The following is a 25556-nucleotide window of genomic DNA, read 5'->3' as shown; positions in this document are numbered from 1 at the left end:
CTGCGGGGGAACATGTTTTGTTAGTGTGTTATTCTCAAGGTAAAGTCAGATTAACTTCTAACGGGTCACATGTTGAGGCAGAAATGCTCATTAAACTGCTGATATGATGGAAACTCACAATAATTTATGCAAGATGGAATGTCCATGTCTGCGTTACTCTGAAGTTGTTGCGTAACTGTCGCTGCATAGCTTGGAGAACAAAACACTTTGCTTGAAGTGATTTCTAGCAATATACTCTGCTATTAATATACAGACGTGCTCAGATTTGTTGGTACCCTTACAGCTCATTGAAATAATGCTTCATTCCTCCTGAAAAGTGATGACATTAAAAGCTATTTTATCATGTATACTTGCATGCCTTTGGTATGTCATAGAATAAAGCAAAGCAGCTATGAAAATAGATGAATTATTGCTTATTCTACAAAGATATTCTAAAATGGCCTGGACACATTTGTTGGTACCCCTTAGAAAAGATAATAAATAATTGGATTATAGTGATATTTCAAACTAATTAGTTTCTTTAATTAGTATCACACATGTCTCCAATCTTGTAATCAGTCATTCAGCCTATTTAAATGGAGAAAAGTAGTCACTGTGCTGTTTGGTATCATTGTGTGCACCACACTGAACATGGACCAGAGAAAGCAAAGGAGAGAGTTGTCTGAGGAGATCAGAAAGAAAATAATAGACAAGCATGGTAAAGGTAAAGGCTACAAGACCATCTCCAAGCAGCTTGATGTTCCAGTGACAACAGTTGCAAATATTATTAAGAAGTTTAAGGTCCATGGAACTGTAGCCAACCTCCCTGGGCGCGGCCGCAAGAGGAAAATCGACCCCAGATTGAACAGAAGGATAGTGCGAATGGTAGAAAAAGAACCAAGGATAACTGCCAAAGAGATACAAGCTGAACTCCAAGGTGAAAGTACGTCAGTTTCTGATCGCACCATCCGTTGCTTTTTGAGCGAAAGTGGGCTCCATGGAAGAAGACCCAGGAGGACTCCACTTTTGAAAGAAAAACATTAAAAAGCCAGACTGGAATTTGCTAAAATGCATATTGACAAGCCACAATCCTTCTGGGAGAATGCCCTTTGGACAGATGAGTCAAAACTGGAGCTTTTTGGCAAGTCACATCAGCTCTATGTTCACAGACGAAAAAATGAAGCTTTCAAAGAAAAGAACACCATACCTACAGTGAAACATGGAGGAGGCTCGGTTATGTTTTGGGGCTGCTTTGCTGCGCCTGGCACAGGGTGCCTTGAATCTGTGCAGGGCACAATGAAATCTCAAGACTATCAAGGCATTCTGGAGCGAAACGTACTGCCCAGTGTCAGAAAGCTCTGTCTCAGTCGCAGGTCATGGGTCCTCCAACAGGATAATGACCCAAAACACACAGCTAAAAGCACCCAAGAATGGATAAGAACAAAACATTGGACTATTCTGAAGTGGCCTTCTATGAGTCCTGATCTGAATCCTATCGAACATCTATGGAAAGAGCTGAAACTTGCAGTCTGGAGAAGGCACCCATCAAACCTGAGACAGCTGGAGCAGTTGGGCCAAACTACCTGTTAACAGGTGCAGAAGTCTCATTGAGAGCTACAGAAAACGTTTGATTGCAGTGATTGCCTCTAAAGGTTGTGCAACAAAATATTAGGTTAGCGGTCCCATCATTTTTGTCCATGCCATTTTCATTTGTTTTCTTATTTACAATATTATGTTGAATAAAAAATCAAAAGCAAAGTCTGATTTCTATTAAATATGGAATAAACAATGGTGGATGCCAATTACTTTTGTCAGTTTCAAATTATTTCAGAGAAAATTGTGCATTCTTCGTTTTTTGTGGAGGGGTACCAACAAATTTGTGCACGTCTGTATAACTGCAAATACTTCTTTACTATGTTTTCCACACTTGCAATAGTCAGTTTCATTTTCACAAGCTTCATACTTGGTGTAGAAGTATGAAACATAAGTAAGACCATGTTACCACAACTGCTTATGGTATGCATGGTCTGGGGAAAAGGGCCCATAACGTGTATGTTACCACTAAAAGCTGAAAGAGCTGATCTATAAACTAAGTCTCGGTGAATAACCCAGAGAGTTTGCAATCCACTTGGTTTAATGGCCATCATAAGGGTGAGTCACAATCTTATTTTTTAAATGCATATTGTACATGGTCAATGAGAATATTACGTTGATACTGCATCACCTTCAGTTAGCAATGAAGTAAATGTTTATCTGAAATAATCATTGTGGTACATAGAGTTAACTTCTTGAGAGCAGGGCTCGAGCGTCCATGTGAAGAGTTTTACCAGTACGGTTGTTTTAGAACAGGTGTCATTAGTTAGTGTCATCTCAGCCGTGCTTTATTTGCCTTTCTGATATTGAGTAATAACTGCAAGGCTGATCTCCATAGAAGACAATGGGAGAGCAGTGTCCGCTTGTTATATATTCACCAATAACATACACCCAAGTGTTTTTCGAATGCTTAAATATGTTTCGTCACCTAATTGTTGAAAGGTTATAAAGATACCTAGTAGTGAGCTGGGTATGGCATCATGAATTAGGCATGGAGCACTAGGTAGTGACAAGGGCCACATGAGGACCCACCAAGAAGGCCGCTGTCCATTGAAAAATGTCTTTGGAATACATCTGTTTAATCTAATTTAACATGGCAGGTGCTTTTCATTCTGTTGAAGTAGGCAGTGTTGCTTACGCAGTAAACCATAGGAAGCAGCCGTAGTATTCTTCACCCATGGCTTGATGGTGACAATTATTCGGAATGACTAAATAAGATGACACATGCTGATGGCCTGCTGTGTGAAAGTTTCCGTATACTTGTCTTCAGTACAGCCTGTTTAAGACGTTCTTCCACTCCGTTCAAGTTATTACCACAGTCTCCTCAGAGGAGGTTTCTCGTAGCCGAGGAAGATTGAGGTTATCACCCAAAAACGCCCTGGAAGCAATTCATCAAACACACGCTGTGGAAACTTTCGGAGCTAACCGTAGCACTAAGAAACTTCATTGCAATAGGTGCCCACTAGGACCAACTCCGCAAAAGAAAAATAATAGAAAAATAGTTCTAGGTTTTAGTAATGAAGTAGTAATTTACTTCTTTTCATTTTGGAGAATATTATCTTATGAATGAGCCCCTTGATATAAATAAAACACACAATGTATGGTTTATGGTGCATTTCCTTTATACAGAAATGCTAATTGCAAAGGCTGGTGCGGAAGTATTTGTGTTTAAATCGTAAGATCAGCAATATGTAGATTGCCCTTTAACCCAATACCTAAAGATAACTTTAAATGACGGTTCACACAACTCATACAAGAAGTTCTTATTTTCCATTTGTAACCAAAGCGCTAAAGCAAGCAGAGGGTTTGCATGAAAGACAGTAAAGCCTCAGCTTTGTGTTGCAAAGTGGTGGAGCACTCATCTTTACTCAGAACTGGTTGAGCACCTTTCATAAAAGTGTTAGCTGTTAAGAAGTGTGAAAACCTCAAGCTGCAGATATGATGCTAGTCATGAGAATTTCAAGTAGAAAGGAAGGAAAGGGTGCATTGCAGATGCAAACGAAAGACAAATAGTATCTATCCATAGTGTACATTTACTGTTGCATGTGCAATAGGGAATTCATCTCAGTTTTTCTTAAGATTAATTATAAAAGACTTAAATTAATTAAATTGGTCAACAGATAAATTGCTCTAAAACCTGAAGTAATGATGACTTAAAGTGTCAAAACTCTTTCAAAATGCAGAAAATACCTAGTTTAGAAATGAAGTGTTAATGTTTTCAGGTTGATAACTTTTCATTATGTTTACAGGTAGGCATACTGTTAATTAAAGAAAAAAAAACAGGAAAATGAAAAAGGTCATTACATTAATGGTGTAAAGTCTGAGATGAAAATAAAATGTACTGCATTCATCAAAGGACTATGGTTTGTGGAGAGGTGCGAGTTTCACCACTACCTTGTCCACAAATGCAGTCATTTCATTCAAACGTTAATGACCAGAAACTACATTTCCACCTCCGTCATCGCCTATCGCATTACAAAGTTGAATTTTATGTGGTGTGACAACCCAACGCCCCCCAACTCCCTATCCATAGAACGTCAAATCAAATTTCCCCAAAACTAAAGACACCATCATACCCCAAATTTTTCCGAAGAATCCTTGAAAGCCCTTAATGCAGAAGTCTAGTGGTGGGTTGGGGTTTTGTGATTTAAAGGAAACAATAAGCAGAGCTGACAGCCCACAAAGCAATCTATTATCTGACACAATCTAAACGTTAAAGTGCGTCGATTGGGCATTTCGATGCGACAGAAATATACATGGCTAAAGTATAAATACCCTTGTGACAACAATTTGGCATCATTCACAAGAGACTCAGAGCTGAGTTCAGAAGACAAAAGGGAACTTACTGACCCTTGAAAAGACGATTGGAAATCAGAAGCTTAGTCTAGAGGGGTTAAGATTACTAGGTGCTGTATTAATACTAAGAACAAATGAATTCACTACAGAGTTTGTTACTTTTAAATGCAATTGGTCTAGTTACCTTTGGATGCGTCTATTCCAGTGAGGTGATCCCTGACAATGTGAAAAAAGACATCTTACAACTGGAAGAACACTATGTAAGTACTTTACACACTGTTATATACATTTTATTTGAAATGCTTTAATGTAATATTTAAATTTTACACCAACTAACATGGGTTTTAAAATATTATAGATAATTTGATGGATGTCAAAAATACTACAATTATTTGTGTTATTTAAATAACAAGAAAAGGTTAATTAACTTTTAATTTTTTTGCTGGTTGTATATTTGGGTGACCTTAATGGTATTAGTTGTCTTACAAGTTAAAATAGTACAGTAGCTTCTGAATGATTTTAATACATTATGTCAAAATACCATGCTCCATGTGAACTTACAATCTGCATTCAGTATGTTAAAATATCATGATAATAATATACAATGCAGTATGATACAGCTGAACCCCAACTGGTGAATGTAATGACTGCAGATGTAACAAACAATGCTTAATCATTATTGCTGGCACTGAGCAGAAACGGTCTGTGATGTAGCCTGCCCGAATACACATGGCTTTGGAAGTGAAATGAATATCACTGTGGTCTATAGATGAAGCTTTTGGAGTCAGACTCAGTCATATCTGGAATAAATACAGTGGTATGTTATGAAACTGGACTGTCTGAGCATGGTTTACAAACCCTTCTCTCCAGACGTTTTGAAGGCACCAGATAGTAAACTACAGTATAACAAACAATTTTGACAACCTGACAATCACCTTGCACTACTCTGCTGAGCCTGATGGTTTCTTGGGTGCAGAATCCAGAGGAGCAACTCAAGAACATGACAAAATTACGATACTGTAACTTGGAGAATAAAAACTTGCTGGTAATGAATTTTGGAAAACTTCATGGAAAGTATTGTGCATAATATGGTAGACTCCTCTGTGAAAGGATGTCCTGGATGTATCTTTTGTTTTGGAAAATTATCCTACCTTTTAAGATAGCCTGGATGAAATGCAAAATTAGTTTTACACTGGGTCATTTTACTGTCAAGTTTGGGGACTGAAGAACAGTTTTCCCTACATATTTTCACCAATATTGGATTACAACGTAAACTCCTGGCTATTTATGAATGCTCTAAGAATTGTATGACACTTCTACGAAATAAACATGGAACAAACTACATGCAGGAGTACTAATGAAGACATCTTATCTTGTGGAGGTTGCAACAATGATGTTGCATAGCTGATACAACAGTGAGTTAATTTGTATAATTCTGCACTGTGACATCTAAATTTTATTTTATTTCTTTATTTCAGAAAACAAATGATCCCATCTTGGCTGGTGGAGGTCCATTGTTCCTCAATGTTCTCAAATATTTTGATAAACAGGTACAGTCCTGTCACTACACTTTAAGTTTTTAATTCCAGTATTTTTTTTAAATGACAGCTGCAGTGTTCATGTTTCAGGAAAGTTAATTTATCTTGTACCTCTTACAGGAAAGTGGAGACAAGATACTTCTTAGCGAAATAGTCAACGTTTATATTGATATCCTCAAGAACATGAAAGACACCACTGAAGATCAGCGTTCAAAAAACAGCACCCAGCATGTCTACAGTGAGATGCAGAAACTGAAAGCACGGTTTACAAGTGGGGCAGACACGCTGAAAGAAGAGTTAAAGAAACTATGGGAAATTAAGGTAAGGCATGCCTTAGTATGGTCAATTAAATTGACTCACGTACCCTTTTTAATGGTTCTAACCTAATTTTTTAATAGTGTAATGGATTCCCCCATTGGTAGCTCCACTTGAATAAAGATGCAGTAAGAGTTGTATGCTGGATATAACTTGCTTTACTTGGTCACGTGCAAGTTAAAATACAGTTCATGGGGGTCAAACCAATGAACTCCAAAACATTATTGATGTTACAATAAATGAACCCTGTTGGGAAAACCCTTGTGCGATTAATATATAGTTAAAAGGCAACACCACTGCTACTGTTATGCAATGCAAATCGATAGGATATCATTTTGATGCCATGAAAATAAAAATAAATGTCCTTCTAGTTCCTTATAGTGTTGCTCTTAAAATAAAAATGTTTCCTTCTTTTTTATTTCAGACAAGTGATCCGATTGTTCAGCGTAAAGCTATCCTTGAACTGAAACAGGTGCTAGAAAAAGCCATGAGAAGCAAAAAACTTCAAAAAAACATGCAGAAGAGAAGGAGGAGACGAGTAAACTCACCATAAATTATTTCTGACGACTATTTATTTTAAATGTTTATTTTATTTATTGCATTTAACTTAACATTGTTATATTTATTTAACTTAACTTCTCAAAACACCTTAATGTATTGGTTGAACTGATTTTACTTGATAAAAACAACAGTTTACTGCTGAATTACATTAGTATTTATTGTATAGTCTATGACTACCGGCATGTAACACTTCTTATTTTTGTATTTGAATAAATATTTAATTTATATTTAATGTATTTGTTTTGATGCTATCCTTTTTTTCTGAATGTTTTAAGTCTTGGGTTCAATGTATGTCATATGTTCTATGGAGAATTTAACTGTTATCTGAGAACAGAAGATGGGGGAGGCCATTCTTTTTAAAGAACCCCAATGATTCTGAGGCAACATGACTTGACAAACCATTCCATACATTCATCACTCTCTGTTTAAAAAAGAGAGCATATTACCACTTACAGACGTGCTCAAATTTGTTGGTACCCTTACAGCTCATTGAAATAATGCTTCATTCCTCCTGAAAAGTGATGAAATTAAAAGCTATTTTATCATGTATACTTGCATGCCTTTGGTATGTCATAGAATAAAGCAAAGAAGCTATGAAAATAGATGAATTATTGCTTATTCTACAAAGATATTCTAAAATGGCCTGGACACATTTGTTGGTACCCCTTAGAAAAGATAATAAATAATTGGATTATAGTGATATTTCAAACTAATTAGTTTCTTTAATTAGTATCACACATGTCTTCAATCTTGTAATCAGTCATTCAGCCTATTTGAATGGAGAAAAGTAGTCACTGTGCTGTTTGGTATCATTGTGTATACCACACTGAACATGGACCAGAGAAAGCAAAGGAGAGAGTTGTCTGAGGAGATCAGAAAGAAAATAATAGACAAGCATGGTAAAGGTAAAGGCTGCAAGACCATCTCCAAGCAGCTTGATGTTCCTGTGACAACAGTTGCAAATATTATTAAGAAGTTTAAGGTCCATGGAACTGTAGCCAACCTCCCTGGGCGCGGTCGCAAGAGGAAAATCGACCTCAGATTGAACAGAAGGATAGTGCGAATTGTAGAAAAAGAACCAAGGATAACTGCCAAAGAGATACAAGCTGAACTCCAAGGTGAAGGTACGTCAGTTTCTGATTGCACCATCCGTCGCTTTTTGAGTGAAAGAGGGCTCCATGGAAGAAGACCCAGGAGGACTCCACTTTTGACAGAAAAACATAAAAAAGCCAGACTGGAATTTGCTAAAATGCATATTAACAAGCCACAATCCTTCTGGGAGAATGTCCTTTGGACAGATGAGTCAAAACTGGAGCTTTTTGGCAAGTCACATCAGCTCTATGTTCACAGACGAAAAAATGAAGCTTTCAAAGAAAAGAACACCATACCTACAGTGAAACATGGAGGAGGCTGGGTTATGTTTTGGGGCTGCTTTGCTGCGCCTGGCACAGGGTGCCTTGAATCTGTGCAGGGCACAATGAAATCTCAAGACTATCAAGGCATTCTGGAGCGAAACGTACTGCCCAGTGTCAGAAAGCTCTGTCTCAGTCGCAGGTCATGGGTCCTCCAACAGGATAATGATCCAAAACACACAGCTAAAAGCAACCAAGAATGGATAAGAACAAAACATTGGACTATTCTGAAGTGGCCTTCTATGAGTCCTGATCTGAATCCTATCGAACATCTATGGAAAGAGCTGAAACTTGCAGTCTGGAGAAGGCACCCATCAAACCTGAGACAGCTGGAGCAGTTTGCTCAGGAAGAGTGGGCCGAACTACCGGTTAACAGGTGCAGAAGTCTCATTGAGAGCTACAGAAAACGTCTGATTGCAACAAAATATTAGGTTAGCGGTCCCATCATTTTTGTCCATGCCATTTTCATTTGTTTTCTTATTTACAATATTATGTTGAATAAAAAATCAAAAGCAAAGTCTGATTTCTATTAAATATGGAATAAACAATGGTGGATGCCAATTACTTTTGTCAGTTTCAAGTTATTTCAGAGAGAATTGTGCATTCTTCGTTTTTTGTGGAGGGGTACTAAGTATGAAAAAGACTTTACACTGTGTAAACTCTAAAAAATTAAATATTTTTTGTTAGTAGTGTAAAGTTGGTTCAAGCAGCAAATATGTCATATGTTTAAAGTGCATATATTCGTGTACTCGGTTACTAATAACTAATGTGATAATATAAGCACAAGTGGCTGTTTAGAAAGGTGATTCTCCTTGAATGTGGGTCAGAGCTGGGCCACAGCTGATCCTCTGAACCCGGAGTAAAACCACAAAAAGGAGCGCAAGGCTTTACTGAATGTGAAAAACTTCTGTCATTCTTAGAAAGAGTTGAGCGGCCCACTGGGGTTTCCTTAAAGTAACAGGTGCAGGATGCTGTGTGTAGTAGTACATGGGTAGAGATACCCCTCTGCTGGCTTAAAGATACCAGGAACTTTGAATTAAAATCAAAACAAAAAATTGAGCTTCAAGACAGAAACAAGACACAATAGCAAGATGAAGTACACTTCGACAAACACCCAAATTAAATCATCTAAAAAGAATTTTGAAGCAAAATAATAAACAAAAACTTCTAAATCTTTAATGTCAGTGGTCAAGATGGCCTCTCTGTATTACAAGCTTAATTCCAAATTATTATTTATTTCTGAGCAGACGCCCATATCCAGGGCAACTTACAATTGTTACAAGATATCACATTATTTTTACATACAATTACCCATTTATACAGTTGGGTTTTTACTGGAGCAATCTAGGTAAAGTACCTTGCTCAAGGGTACAGTAGCAGTGTCCCCCACCAGGAATTGAACCCACGACCCTCCAGTCAAGAGTCCAGAGCCCTAACCACTACTCCACACTGCTGCCCCTAATGAGTTGCACTTTATTAGTTTCCCATTATTCCAGTAAGTAAAGTCAGAGACAAAGCTGAAAACAAACTTATAGCAAGATATTTTTATAAATGATATTCAATTTGTGTAGAAAAATTGTCCACAAATGGGAGAGTACTCATAGCATAGCGCTGCACTCTCTCAAAGCAAATACTCTAGCACATTTCATGATTTACCATCACTTTGTTTGGTCTCACATTATTATGTTTCTTTTTTCTTGCAATTCAATTGTTAATTTGCACTTTCAGTTGAAGTCATATGATAAATGCAGAGACAACTGAGTCACAGCAAAAAGGATTGCTTACTGAGGAGTGGACTCAAAAATAACAAAAGCAAACTCCTCCATACTTTGACTCTCCTTCTTAGTAACCAGTAACTGTTTTGCCTATGACTCACATGTTTTCAATATCTCTATAGTGTGCAAGACTGAAACATTTACAAGAGCGTGGGGCAACTTTATTCATTTCTACTAAAATAAAATAACATTAAAAAGATCAAATTAGGTAAGATTTACTAGAATACATACATTACCTAGGGCACAGCTAGGAAACAACTAAATGAATATCTGAACAGAATATTTTACTCCAATTGAAAAGAAACTGATTCCAGTGTAGGGTTCTTCACTTTCCCAAGTTCAAGCAGCCCAGTTAGTTACATGTTGCACAATGGTGTGTGTTGTACTGTAGGTGCTTTACAATAGAGAACCAACGCTGTGGTGGTTGCCAATATTCTCTCTTAACCTTGTGTTACATATAGACCTGTGTTAACTTGCATACTGAAATAAACAGCCCACTTCAAATAACCTCCAACCGCTCCCAGCAACTGCACGCCTCTATTTTTAAGAGGAGTTGTAATTTTATTTGCAATTTGCTAAAGAATGAAAAGGAGTAGACGTTAAACTAATTTACATTTTGGCAAGTTAATCATAAAATGTGAAGATGTTGCACAGAGTTATGCAACACCTGAGCTGTGAGGCTCAAGAGCGGGAAAACTACAACAGAGCTGGCTTGATCCCGATGCATCACACTCAAACTGCACTTCAAATGGCAAAAGATGGATTACAGTCAGTGGTGGAGGAATAGCCGGTGCTGGGATACTGCCGGCACCTTGCAAAGGACCATATGGACAGCTGGAAATACAAAATAAAAATGCATGGCTGAAATCGTGGTGCACACAGGAAGGCTTCACCTTTCGGGACGGTCTGCACTTAAACAGTAAGGGAACCAATCTACTCGGAGAAAGGATCCTTGAAGAGGTCCAGAAGCATTTAAACTAGAAAGGAAGGGGGAGAAAACAAAAAAACAGAAGGGAGACCACATCAAAACAAGGGCAACAACTCAGGTAAGACAACTATTAAATGTATTAGAACAAAATGTTACAACTTGAAGCTACTGCACTAACAAGTAACTACGATGCGATAGGTGTTACAGAAAATTGGTTGTCAGAGTGATGGAAACGAATATAATATTAGTGAGTACACACTGTATAGAAAAGACAGGCAGGACAGAAGAGGCGGAGGAGTAGCGCTATACATAAGAAATAGTCGAAGCCCAGGTGTTAAATCTGGACAAAGAAAACAACGCCAAATCAATATGGGTCAGAATAATGGACACAAATTCAAAGGGCATAATAATATGAGCATGTTATAGACTGCCAAATTCAGAAGCTAAGCAAATTAATCTGTTATACAATGACATTAGAAATGCGTGTAGAAAAGGAGAAACCATACTAAATGGGGGATTTCAACTTCCCCCGTATAAAATGGGAGAACCCGGTGGGGAGCACGACGGACGAAATTGAAATGGCGGAAATGACAAATGACTGCTTCCTAACACAATTTGTCAAGGCACCGACTAGAGGGGAGGCATGCCTTGATTTAGTCTTTTCAAATAACGAAGACAGAATAACTAAAACAGAGGTCAGAGAGCCATTGGCAAACTCAGACCACAACATGGTCTCATTTGAAGTGTTTTTTTAAAACCCCAAAAGTAATGACTAAAGCTAAGGTTTACAATTTTAGAAAAGCAAACTATGAAGGTATGAAACAGAGACTAACAGAAGTAGACTGGAGTAAAATAGAGAAAACATCCACAGAAAAAGGATGGCTGTTTTTTAAAAATGTAGTACTAGAGGCGCAAAACAATTACATCCCAAAAGTAGACAAATCTAAATCTAAAACAAAATGGCCAAAATGGTTTAATAGATCAATTTTAAAAAAATACTCCGCGAAAAAAGGCACTTTTCAGGGCGTTTAAAAAGGACCAAAAACAAAGTACACAGAAAGAGTACTTGGAACTGCAAACACAAATCAAAAAGGAAGTTAGAAAGGCCAAGAGAGAGATAGAAATCAATATTGCTAAGGGGGCTGTGACAGGGTCTTCCTCGTGTCACGCGTGTGGGTAGCCGCTGTTTACAAACTACAGAGAGACAGACGTGGTGGTGTTGAAAACGCCGGTACAGGCGCGCAGGTTTTATTCACAAACAAACAGAAAACGAAAGTAAAATAAAGGTGGTCATGTGACGTTACCAGCGATGGTAACGCACAGAGGACCAGTACATCAAGCTGTACAAAAGTGCAAAATAAAACACAATACCACAAACTATAAATCAAAGGTGCCGTGAAAACGGCAGGCCTTGCAGCAGCCCTGAGCCATCTCCCGCGGATGTTTTTAACCTGACGGACACTCGATCAAAACCCGCCCACCTGCTGACTGAGGTCCAGCCCAGCCAATCACCTGCTGCCCTTCGCCTCAACCAAGCCTAGCAGGCAGCAAGTCTCAATCGAGCGTCCGTCTGTAAACAATAATTCAATCAAATAAATCAGCTCCCAAAACGACACAAAATAAACCCATTTCCCCATACAAATGATATCAACACTAAATACACATATGCAGGGCAATCGCCCTGCTACATAGGCTAAAACCAATTCCAAAATATTTTTCCAATATTATAACAGCAAGAGAACATTCAAAAGAGGAGGTTAAATGTCTAAGAGACACAAATGGCAAAATCATAGACGAAGAAAAAAAAATAGCAAATATATTAAATGATTACTTTTCACAGGTTTTTACAAAGGAGGACACGGACAACAACATTATTATTATTATTATTATTATTGTTTATTTAGCAGACGCCTTTATCCAAGGCGACTTACAGAGACTAGGGTGTGTGAACTATGCATCAGCTGCAAAGTCACTTACAATTACGTCTCACCCGAAAGACGGAGCACAAGGAGGTGAAGTGACTTGCTCAGGGTCACACAATGAGTCAGTGGCTAAGGTGGGATTTGAACCGGGGACCTCCTGGTTACAAGCCCTTTTCTTTAACCACTGGACCAGACAGCCTCCTACTGGACCAGACATATGCCCCACGTCTACCTGTTCCTATCCAGCTTTAAATAACTTTAGCATTACAGAGGCAGAAGTGTTAAAGGGACTAGGAGCTCTTAAAATAAACAAATCCCCTGGGCAGGATGAGATCCTCCCAATAGTACTCAAAGAAATGAAAGAAGTTATTTACAAACCGCTAACCAAGATCATGCAACAGTCTCGACACGGGTTGTACCGACAGACTGGAAAATTGCAAACGTAATACCGATCCACAAAAAGGAAGACAAAACCGAACCAGGTAACTACAGACCAATAAGCCTGACTTCTATTATATGTAAACTTATGGAAACTATAATAAGATCTAAAATGGAAAATTACCTATATGGTAACAATATCCTGGGAGACAGTCAGCATGGTTTTTGGAAAAGGAGATTGTGTCTAACTAACCTGCTTGAATTCTTTGAGGATGCAACATTGACAATGGATAAATGCAATGCGTACAACATGGTTTATTTAGATTGCCAGAAAGCTTTTGACAAAGACCCGCATAAAAGATTAATTCTCAAACTGAACTCAGTAGGGATTCAAGGAAATGCATGCACATGGATTAGGGAGTGGTTAACATGTAGAAAACAGAAAGTACTGATTAGAGGAGAAACCTCAAAACGGAGCGAGATAACCAGTGGTGTACCACAGGGATCAGTATTAGGTCCTCTGCTATTCCTAATCGACATTAATGATTTAGATTCTGGTATAGTAAGCAAACTTGTTAAATTTGCAGACGACACAAAAATAACAATTACATTTAATAGAGAAAAGTGTAGAGTATTGCATGCAGGCAATAAAAATGTGCATTATAAATATCATATGGGAGATTCGGCCTATCTTGCTCGTTTGGTTGTTAGTAGCTTATTGATCCCAGAATCTCATCAAGCAGCTTCTTGAAGGATCCCAGGGTGTCAGCTTCAACAACATTACTGGGGAGTTGGTTCCAGACCCTCACAATTCTGTGTAAAAAAGTGCCTCCTATTTTCTATTCTTAATGCCCCTTTATCTAATCTCCATTTGTGACCCCTGGTCCTTGTTTCTTTTTTCAGGTCGAAAAAGTCCCTTGGGTCGACATTGTCAATACCTTTTAGAATTTTGAATGCTTGAATCAGATCACCGCGTAGTCTTCTTTGTTCAAGAATGAATAGATTCAATTATTTTAGCCTGTCTGCATACGACATGTCTTTTAAAGCGGGGATAATTCTGGTTGCTCTTCTTTGCACTCTTTCTAGAGCAGCAATATCCTTTTTATAACGAGGTGACCAGAAATGAACACAATATTCTAGCTGAGATCTTACTAATGCATTGTAAAGTTTTAACATTACTTCCCTTGATTTAAATTCAACACTTTTCACTATATATCTGAGCATCTTGTTGGCCTTTTTTATAGCTTCCCCACATTGTCTAGATGAAGACATTTCTGAGTCAACATAAACACCTAGGTCTGATATTAGGTATATAATGCACATTTTTAATCGCCTGCATGCAGTACCGTACACTCTTTACTCTATTAAATGTAATTTGCTGTGTGTCTGCCCAGTTTTGATTGCTGTCTAGATAATTTTGAATGACCGCAAATTTCGCCTGCAAATTTAACAAGTTTGCTTACTATACCAGAATCTAAATCATTAATGTAGATTAGGAATAGCAGAGGACCTAATACTGATTCCTGTGGTACACCATTGGTTATCATCGCTCCACTTTGAGGTTTCTCCTCTAAATCAGTATGATGTAACTTAAAAAAGAGGATGGTGAGTAAGTAGATTCAAGAAACTGCACAGAGTCCTTTTCTTCAGTCAGTTGTTAGGTTTATTGAAATATGCAGGGAGTCTGGTCCCAGGTACAGGACACAGAATACTCGTTCTTACAATTGTTGCATGACATTAAATACCCTTCTGCATAGGTGTCTCTCTCCTCCTCTTTCTCTGACACTTAACCAATAGAAAAGGTACAACTCATTATCATTATGTGTGTGTGTGTGTGTGTGTGTGTGTGATCTAGTGTGAAGATCTCTGAACTCAGTGCTTTCTTCAGACCCTGGTGTCACAAAGGTCCATACATCTGGTTTTTGTCATCTTCCTTGTTCCTATCTCTCCGATTTGCCTAAGACACTTTGATCCCAGTTTCATTATCTCTTTTTGGCTCTTCGGTCCCCCTTGAAAACTAGCTTTATGACCCCGTCATAAACCAGCTGTATTTTCTAAGCAAAAACCTGTTAACTAGTTTTATAACCCAGTGGACTCCCGAAGGGCAAACTTCTTTCATGTCAGGGCTGGAGATCAAAGGACTTGTTTGTACAGCCGTGTGCTGCTGGCCAGCCATTTGCTTTGACACAAAAGAATCTTAACTTCTCTACCATATTGCAGCTTTCATCTATCACAGCAGTGCTTGCATTTTTGGAACTAACAGTTTTTTCTATCCAATGTTAAATCACTTTTCAGAAAAATAACATGAATACAGCCGTCATTCCTCATGCGTAGCAAACTGCTATTCAATACTTGTTCCATGTTTTCCAACACAGTACTTTCTGTTTTTTACATGTTAACCACTCCCTAATCCATGTGTATGCATTTCCTTGAATCTCTACTGCATTCAGTTTGAGAAATAATCTTTTTGTGGGACTTTGTCAAAAGCTTTCTGGAAATCAAAATAAACCATGCTGTATGCTTTGCAATTATCCATTGTCTATGTTGCATCCTCAAAAAAATCAAGCAGGTTAGTTAGACACGATCTCCCTTTCCTAAAACCATGCTGACTGTCTCCCAGGATACTGTTACCATATAGGTAATTTTCCATTTTGGATCTTATTATAGTTTCCATAAGTTTACATATAATAGAAGTCAGGCTTATTGGTCTGTAGTTACCTGGTTTGGTTTTGTCTCCCTTTTTGTGGATCGGTATTACGTTTGCAATTCTCCAGTCTGTCGGTACAACCCCTGTGTCAAGAGACTGTTGCATGATCTTGGTTAGTGGTTTGTAAATAACTTCTCTCATTTCTTTGAGTACTATTGGGAGGATCTCATCTTGGCCAGGGGAATTGTTTATTTTAAGAGCTCCTAGTCCCTTTAACACTTCTGCCTCTAATGCTAAAGTTATTTAAAACTGGATAGGAACAGGTCAACATGTGGGGCATGTTGGCTGTATCCTCCTTTGTAAAAACTTGAAAAGTAATCATTTATTTGCTATTTTTTTTCTTCATCTATGATTTTGCCATTTGTATCTGTCACAAAGACGGCCGGAGTGGGTGGCGTCAGACCAGAAGCAGGAAATAAATAAACAAAACGAGAGGTAGAGTTTGGTGGAGCTGAGAGAATGCTTTCGCTCAGCATTTAATAAATAAACAGAACAGAAAATAAAATAAAAGGCTTTAAACACAAAACAGGACACGGCACTTACGCAAAAATAAACAGATAAACAAAACGAACAGACACTGACACACAGGGTCTGTGGACGCTCTGCCTCCTCCCGCTCGGGCTGTGGACGCTCTGGCTCCTCCCGCTCGGGCTGTGGAGGCAAAACCAGCAGGCATTCTTCCTCTGCTGGTGGAGACGGGGACAGCAGGCATTCTTCCTCTGGTGGTGGACCTGCTACCTGGGCTGTTGTAGTAGTTATGACCGCCTCCAGGTAGCTGAGGACCAATTCCACACCTTCCTCCCAGGTGCTTACGGTCTGTTCCCTCGCATACGCCTCCCATCGCTCGCTGTCCATCAACTGCAGGAACCGGACGGCTACTGGTATAGACTGGGCCTCCAGCCCAGCATTTTCCAGGATCCAGTCCTGCAGTTTGATGGCGTCTTCTGCCATTTTTTTTTTTTTTTTCATCCAAATTATTATTATTATTATTTATTTCTTAGCAGACGCCCTTATCCAGGGCGACTTACAATCGTAAGCAAATACATTTCAAGTGTTACAATACAAGTAATACAATAAGATCAAGAAATACAATAACTTTTGTTCAAGCAAAGTACAAGTGTGACAAACCACAATTCAATAATACAGCAGATAATAGTGATAGTTACATCAGGATATGATTAAATAGTGATAGTTACATTAGGATGTGATTAAATACAAAGTACTACAGGTTAAACACTTGGCAGATTACAGTATTCTGAAGTACAGGATTAAATGCAGTAAACTAGGGGGAAGATAAGAGCAAAATAAAGCACATTTACATGAAGGGTGATAGTGTCCCAGGATACAAACAGAGGAGTTCTACAGGTGCTCTTTGAAGAGGTGAGTCTTAAGGAGGCGCCGGAATGTGGTCAGGGACTGGGCAGTCCTGACATCTGTAGGAAGGTCATTCCATCACTGCGGAGCAAGGGTGGAGAAGGAGCAGTCTCTGGAGGCAGGGGAGCGTAGCGGAGGTAGAGCTAGTCTTCTAGTGCAGGCGGAGCGGAGAGGTCGAGTGGGGGTGTAGGGAGAGATGAGGGTCTGGAGGTAGCTGGGTGCAGTCTGGTCAAGGCATCTGTAGGCTAGTACAAGAGTCTTGAACTGGATGCGAGCGGTGATCGGGAGCCAGTGGAGCGAGCGGAGTAGTGGAGTAGCGTGGGCGAAGCGAGGCAGAGAGAACACCAGGCGGGCAGCAGAGTTCTGGATGAGCTGGAGCGGACGGGTGGCGGACGCAGGGAGGCCAGCCAGGTGGGAGTTGCAGTAGTCTAGGCGGGAGAGTACCAGGGCCTGGACCAGGAGCTGGGTAGCATAGTTGGTGAGGAAGGGTCGGATTCTTCGGATGTTGCTCAGGAAGAATCGGCAAGTGCGTGCCAGAGTGGAGATGTGCTGGGAATAAGAGAGGCAGGGGTCCAGGGTGACTCCAAGGTTCTTAGCTGAGGAAGAGGGAGAGAGTGTGGTAGATTCCAGAGAGATCAGAGGAGGGGGAGGAGGAGGGAAAGAAAAGGAGGTCAGATTTAGAGAGGTTGAGTTTGAGGTGATGCAAGTGCATCCAGGAGGAAATAGCAGACAGACAGGTAGAGATACGGGAGGAGATGGTGGAGTCAGAGGTGGGGAAGGAGAGGAAAATCTGAGCATCATCAGCATAGAAATGGTATGAGAAACTATAGAGGGGGCCCAGGGAGCGGGTGTAGAGAGAGAACAGGAGAGGACCCAAGACTGACCCTTGGGGGACTCCAGTTAAGAGAGGGTGAGGTGTGGAGGTTGCTCCACGCCAGGTTACCTGGTAAGTGCGGTTGGAGAGGTAGGAGGAGAACCAGGCCAGAGCAGTGCCAGAGATCCCCAGGTCAGCAAGAGAGGATAGTAGAATAGAGTGATCAACAGTGTCAAAGGCAGCAGAGAGGTCGAGGAGAATTAGGACAGAGGAGAGAGAGGCAGCTCGGGCACACTTAAGTGAGTTGGTGACAAAAAAGTCAAAGTCATCAGGGGAGATAGAGGAGGGAGGAGGAGGGGGGGGAATATGTGGTTCCTGCTCTGGCCTGAGTCCTGGAGGCGCTGTAGATCCCACGCAGGACACCACGTGTCACAAAGACGGCCGGAGTGGGTGGCGTCAGACCAGAAGCAGGAAATAAATAAACAAAACGAGAGGTAGAGTTTGGTGGAGCTGAGCGAAAGCTTTCGCTCAGCATTTAATAAATAAACAGAACAGAAAATAAAAGGTTTTAAACACAAAACAGGACACGGCACTTACGCCAAAATAAACAGATAAACAAAACGAACAGACACTGACACACAGGGACGAACACTAAACAAACACGTACCACGTAGCAATTGCTTCTCTATAGATTATCTCCTCACTCTCTCCCGTTCCTTCGCCCTGAACACACAACCACGAGTGAAAGAAAATGTGTCTATATATACTGTTGTGCTGGGATTCAATTACTAATTAATTATTCACTTGAATCCCAGCACGTGAATTAATTCTGTGCAACCCTGTGCTTACATATTACATTTAACCAGCACGTGAAGTGATTTGTGCCCTCCTCGTGCCTAAATACAAACCTACACTTTTTAAATACACGTGAAACACAGACCCGTTTATATCCCGTGTACCAATGACTATACACCAACATTTACACACGCACGCAACATACAACACATAATATACACACAGGGGCGGGGCACATTGCCACAGTATCTTAGACATTTAACCTCCTCTTTGAATAGAAAAAATAGGTTAGTTGTACTTTTATTCTTTACATGTTTTACAAACAGTTCACAACCATGTTTGCTTTTCTGTACAAGGTACCTGAACTGAAGAACTGCTCCATCTAAGTAGGAGCTTTTTTTTATTATTATTTGCAATTGGAAATCCCCACGAAGCATCCACCGCTGGGATGAAGCCCGAGTGAAGTCTGCAAGACCCCAGATGGAATTCTGTGCAAACCGCACTATTACTCACAGAATAATGGGGAATTCTGTGCAAACCGCACTATTACTCACAGATAACGGGGAAAACGTTTGTATTCATTAGCAACAAAAACGAGCACTGGATAAAATGACGAAAAATATTACAGAATTTTTTTTTTTTTTTTTTTTTTTTTTTTTAACATATCTATTTCCTAATAGCAACAGAACTGTCATAATAAAGCTTTATAGTCTGGTAAGGCCCTTCTCGTTATGTTAAATGCCTGCCCTCGCCTTTGGCTTGAGGCAGACAAAGCTCTCTTCTTCGGGCTCTATTGCTAAATATCATTGAAATACGTTTCCTTGAAGGGACTGGTGTTTAAACGTGTTAGCTTGTGATTACACACAGTGTAGTGTGGGTGTAAAGATGCGCACAGACTGCAGTGCAAGTAGATGATGAAACCTTTCTTATTACATGCAGTCCTATATTGTGTCATGCATGCTAACATGCTGAGAATTCAATATGGTTATATACTGAACACTTGAGATGGCATGTTGTTTTACGTTTACAAACCAGTGTTACATTCAGGTTTGGGATCTAGGGCCCACAATAAGGTCGTGCATCGGGGCCTGTCTTTCAAAATACATTTCCATATACTGGATCAACTACTGGCTGAGAAGTACCTAAACTGCTGCAACAGTACAGTAGTACAGGTGAGAAAATAATTCATGCATTTGTAATGCTCATTAGTGTATTCCATATGCTACAATACTTTGCCACTCTCTGTAGCATATTGCATTTACTGTCTCAGAAGCCTACATTTTCATATGCAATACAGTGTTGCCAGCCAACTGGTACAAGCATTGGGATGACGTTACAGTAATATAGCAGTATTCCTCCATACAAAAACTGAATAAGTACATTTGTCACATGTGTTTATAGGTATATACACTCCAGAAAGTAGTCACTTTCTCTGTGTCTATTTAGAAAGTCTGTTGTGTTGATTTTCCTTGAATGTGGGTCACAGCTGATCCTCCCAGCCCTGAGTTAAACCACAGAAGGGAGCACGAGGCTTGCAAAGCCTCCGCAGTTCTTCAAAAGAGTTCAGCGACTGGGGTTTACTTATGTTTACTGGATGTAGGATGTTCTGTGTACAAGATAAAACAATATCCTTAAAGATAAAGGGTGAAGATTAGAGGTGTGCCGATACTTGTAATTACTGAGTAATTGCCTGTCACAGGATAGCTTTGTGGGTGATGTCAGACCCGGAAGAGAGTGGACACAGACAGTCAGTATTGCAGGGTATGAAAGTGCTGAGGCACACGTTTAATTATAAATAAAAGGTTTAAACAAAACAGAAGACCTTCATAAAACAAAACGGCACGGTGGCCAAAACAGACAAACACGGAACACACAAGTATCGCGCTGGTGTAAAACCAGCATGAATAGCAATTGTAATTATTAGTTATGTTTTCTTTCCGACTTTTGTTCCGCCTCTAAACACACCAGCCCCGATGAAAGATGTGTCCCTCTTTTATGCAGCTGTGCCTGGCTCGATTGCTTGTTAAAATCATTCAATTGAACAGGCACAGTCTGCACGTGAACTAATTGTGCACTCCACGTGCCCCCATACAAATACCCACTTTAATCTGCATGTGAAGTGATTGTGCAAAACAAATTTTAAACCACCTGTGCTACATAACCCACACTCCGTGCACCACACACACACACATGGGCGGGGCACCCCGCCACATTGCCTTTAAGAAATCTGAAGTTAAATGGAATGAAATGTGTTAATTACTCAACACAAAATAATGCAGTCCCTGGCTTTCCCTTGTTTACACAATTACTGAGCAGCAATCAAAAACAGTGGTATTTAATACAGGACCTGTCGTGATCAAACTAACTAAAACTCATTTAGATTTTATAAGCAATTATTTGTCTTGCTTTTCTTTTATCCTTTTGATAGGAGTCTTTTTTTCACTTTCCTTGGTTTCCTTAGATATGAATCATGTCTGCAGTGAATTGCAGGATTGTAGCCCTAGGAAAAGTGCTATCTCTGATTAAACTTAAAGAAATGCATATCCCAGTTTCCACAGCGGTCACATGTTTACGTGACAAATCAGTTGCATGACTACTTCATTTGTAACAGTCAGTTTACAGACTCGGTCCAGCAGTAAAAATGGCAGCGCCCCAGATGACAGGAAAATTCAAATCCAATCGGCTTTTAAAACACTCAAGGTGGAAGTTAATTACAATTAATTGGTACTCAATTGTAAAGGTAGTGAAAGGGTAGCTTTTCTTGTTTTGATATCAACACATTAATAAATGTGTGTTTTGATTTATTAAATATTTCTTAAAAGCAATTACTCTGAAAGTATCAGCACACCCCTAGTAAATATACCAGGTGTTTTGAAACCACATCAAAATAATAAATTGCACAAAAAAGTTACACAAATGCAGGTATTCATACTGTATTCAGATAGCTGACTGCACTCAAATATTCTCTTAAGTACATATGTCAACAACACAGGGAGTGAATTTCAGTTTTATTTCATTAAAAAAAAAGTATTTATGATTGACCTAGAACAGATTAAAGTATTGGGGCCTTGCTTGTGAATAGTTTCTCATCGGAGGATTGATCAAGGGTGGAGCAATGGAAAGTTCTTTGGATATGACACTGGTCTTTAATTCTGTGCTGGACAGTGAACAATTTTAACCTTATTAAATTTCATTTTTGAAGACTGATGATGATTTAGGATAATTTTGACCTTTAAAGGGCACTTCATTTCTTGCACATTGTTCAAGTAAAGGAACAACATAGATACATGACAACATCACGTTGTGCTTCTGGGCTGTTCAGCGTGCTGCTAGCAGGGTATCCTGGGAAGTCAGGGTAGTTTTGATGTCAGTGTTCTAGGTGGGTGTCACAGGAAATGCTGAGTGGTGACGTCAGGCCAGATGCAGGAACACACAAAGAGGCAAATGCTGCAGGGCAAAAGGCGCTGCAGCGCCGTTTATTTTCCAAACAATAGAATAAAAGGTTTGAACAAAAATAAGAGTAAAAATAAATAAATAAATAAATAAATAAAAACAAAAATCAAGAACACTAAGAAATATAAGTCAGGCTGGGCAGTAGCCTTCACTGATCCTTGATTTCTTAGTTTATTTTGTTTTCAGACACCTTCTCTCGCTCTCGTTCTCTCCACTACTCTCCACCCAGAGCGCAGAAAACTGCAGGCTTTTTATACAGGTGACCAAACACACACGGCTATTTGCCGTCATTTATAAATAATAAATCATAATACAATAAATAACAGCACACATATATTATATACATAGGGCCGGGCACTTTGCCACAGTGGGTCAAACCCTTACAATTCCTTGGGGCCTCAAGCATGAACAGAGATAGGTGGTTTGGGTGCTGGGGGCACTGTGCAGTCAGAGATAGCATTATTATTATTATTATTATTATTATTTATTTCTTAGCAGACGCCCTTATCCAGGGCGACTTACAATCGTAAGCAAATACATTTCAAGTGTTACAACACAAGTAATACAATAAGAGCAAGAAATTCAATAACTTTTGTTCAAGTGTGACAAACCACAATTCAATAATACAGCAGATAATAGTGATAGTTACATCAGGATATGATTAAATAGTGATAGTTACATCAGGCATCAGGATATGATTAAATACAAAATACTACAGGTTAAACACTTGGCAGATTACAGTATTCTGAAGTACAGGATTAAATGCAGTAAAATAGGGGGCAGATAAGAGAAAAATAAAAGCACATTTAAATGAAGGGTGATAGTGTCCCAGGATACAAACAGAGGAGTTCTACAGGTGCTGTTTGAAGAGGTGAGTCTTAAGGAGGCGCCGGAATGTGGTCAGGGACTAGGCAGTCCTGACATCTGTAGGAAGGTCATTCCATCACTGCGGAGCAAGGGTGGAGAAGGAGCGGGCTCTGGAGGCAGGGGAGCGTAGCGGAGGTAGAGCCAGTCTTCTAGTGCAGGCGGAGCGGAGAGGTCGAGTGGGGGTGTAGGGAGAGATGAGGGTCTGGAGGTAGCTGGGTGCAGTCTGGTCAAGGCATCTGTAGGCTAGTACAAGAGTCTTGAACTGGATGCGAGCGGTGATCGGGAGCCAGTGGAGCGAGCGGAGTAGTGGAGTAGCGTGGGCGAAGCGAGGCAGAGAGAACACCAGGCGTGCAGCAGAATTACATGGACGGCACGGTGGTGCAGTGGTTCGCATCAGTTTGCAGCTTCACACCTTCATGGAAATTCCCTCAAGCCTCTAGCACATGCATGTGGGTAGCAAGACTGGTAAGTGGGAAAGAATTAGGCCAGTTTATATCAGTGAACTAGACCTTGCTTATCAGGCATGTTCAGCTCATAAACTGAGTAGCAAGTGGAGGGGAAACTCTGGTGCAACAGCTTAAAGCAGTGATAACCAAGGCTTCAAAACCCTGCCTATTGTTTCATGTTTGCTTAGCTTTATGTAAAAAGGGTAAAGGCACAACCAGCGTCTTGGCATCAGAAACACTCAAGCATGTCAAGTCCTAAGCACTGCAAAAGAGCTTTGCACCATGCTGCTACAGTATATCGATCTGTGTTTAATTTGAATAGTCTTTCCTGGTAATCAGGGAAACTGAAGACTGAAAATGATAATCAGTTGAATGGATAAAGAAATATTTTTCTCTGTGTAGTTTGTAAGTGTATACTGTAGGTGTGAAAGTGAGCGTTTAGTGTCATAAACAAACAAGACCAGGATTCTTCCTGGGCATTCCTATATGTGTCAGCCTGAAAGATGATGATATACTTAGTGATCCAATTCTCCTCCACTACAAAAACTTGTGACATAATTCTGGCAAACAGACTTAAGCAATAAAACACAAGAGGGCGAGATAACGCTGTGAGGCAAATCTGCCTAGCCAGCATGTCTTTGGACTGTGGGAGGAAACCAGAATCCCCGGAGAAAAACCAACTGAACATGGGGAGAACATGCAAACTCCACACAGACAGACCCCTGAGGCAGAATCGAACCCAGGACCCTGGAGCTGTGAGGCAGCAGCGCTAACCACTGCACCACCGTGCCGTCCATGTAATTCAATACTGTGGTTCCAAAATCTATTGGGATGATGTAGGATTATTTGAAAATTGTTCAAAACATATCCGTATGGAAAAGCTTTATGTCCTGTCCTCTGCCGATGGGCAGAAAATGACAGCCCAGTTACATTATTGCCTGATACCATTTCTTGAAAGAAGTTTTTATAAAAGAAAAATACCTTCTATATGGAAACACAACTGCCTTTACATCAAGGTTTCATTCAATCACATCACACCCTCTGAGTTCAGCAACACAAGTACAACTCCTAGGTTATTATTAATATTAATGGCATTTCATCCTTAAGACAGAGGACTTCACAATGATTTTACTATTGTAAAGACTGTGGTATTAAATGAATGTTTATTTTCATTTTCACAATCCAAACAGCTTTAAGTAAATGTAGCTAACTGTGGCAAAGTGGTTCGCAGGGTACAGGTGTAGGATAATCCAATCAGAAAATAGATTTTATTTATAATCCAGGTCTAGTGACCAAAACAATACTCCCAGGCCATACACTCTCAGGCCATACGCTAATTAATCATTAGTTTTTATGTGTATTTAATATAACTATACATTTATATGAATAAATTTGAACATGTTCGTCCTGTTACGCGAGTATGAGGTTGTGTTATGAAAGAACCAATATGTAGGAAGGCTGCTTTAAAAGTTATCTTTTTAGTTACACAGTTTGAAACAGTGCATGTCAGAGTAAAAGAAAAAGACAGTTTCAAATAACTAACGCTACCTTGGTTTTCTTGCTACAATGTCCCCACAAAGGGGCTCTAGAGCAAATACAGAGCCAATCCCAAATAATAAACACAATCCGGTTACAAACACAATACACAAACACGGTCACCAGTCCTGGGTGCGTACTGCAGTGCTTGTGGTGCTAATACAATAATTATCGTGACACAGGTGTAGTGATGTCCAGGTTCGTGCTGGCCTCTGGTGACAGCTCCGGACCGTGTTAGCCATCTACTAATAACAGTAACAATTAGAGATGAGACAAAACAAACAAAACACTCACGTACGATATCGCAACAATGGTCCTTCTGGGTTGTTTCCTTAACCATAAACGAAGGAACAGATCATGTCTTTCC

General features: G+C 39.7%; 1 protein-coding gene and 1 long non-coding RNA gene across 2 annotated transcripts in view; one reads left to right on the top strand and one right to left on the bottom strand.

Annotated features, from left to right (window-relative positions):
* The window catches only part of LOC117419387 (uncharacterized), an 88461-nt gene that overhangs the window by 34623 nt on the left and 28282 nt on the right, over nucleotides 1-25556 (bottom strand). The gene's annotated exons all lie outside the window — the stretch shown is intronic.
* On the top strand, nucleotides 4390-7018 carry LOC117419385 (interferon gamma 1). The gene is made up of 4 exons (XM_034032095.2): nucleotides 4390-4628; nucleotides 5847-5918; nucleotides 6027-6227; nucleotides 6646-7018. The coding sequence occupies exons 1-4, from the start codon at nucleotides 4503-4505 to the stop codon at nucleotides 6772-6774; spliced, it is 528 nt and encodes a 175-aa protein (XP_033887986.1). The 5' UTR covers nucleotides 4390-4502; the 3' UTR covers nucleotides 6775-7018.

The sequence above is a fragment of the Acipenser ruthenus genome, chromosome 14, assembly GCF_902713425.1.
Source record: "Acipenser ruthenus chromosome 14, fAciRut3.2 maternal haplotype, whole genome shotgun sequence".
In the NCBI taxonomy this organism is placed as follows: domain Eukaryota; kingdom Metazoa; phylum Chordata; class Actinopteri; order Acipenseriformes; family Acipenseridae; genus Acipenser; species Acipenser ruthenus.
This window is presented reverse-complemented; position numbering and strand designations above follow the sequence as displayed.

What these genes read in the sequence shown, in the direction of transcription:
- LOC117419385 (XM_034032095.2), top strand. Translation starts at nt 4,503, where the DNA reads ATGAATTCACTACAGAGTTTGTTACTTTTAAATGCAATTGGTCTAGTT. An exon ending in TCAAATATTTTGATAAACAG is followed by an intron (nt 5,919 to 6,026) that starts GTACAGTCCTGT and finishes TACCTCTTACAG; the next exon opens with GAAAGTGGAGACAAGATACT. An exon ending in AGAAACTATGGGAAATTAAG is followed by an intron (nt 6,228 to 6,645) that starts GTAAGGCATGCC and finishes TTTTTATTTCAG; the next exon opens with ACAAGTGATCCGATTGTTCA.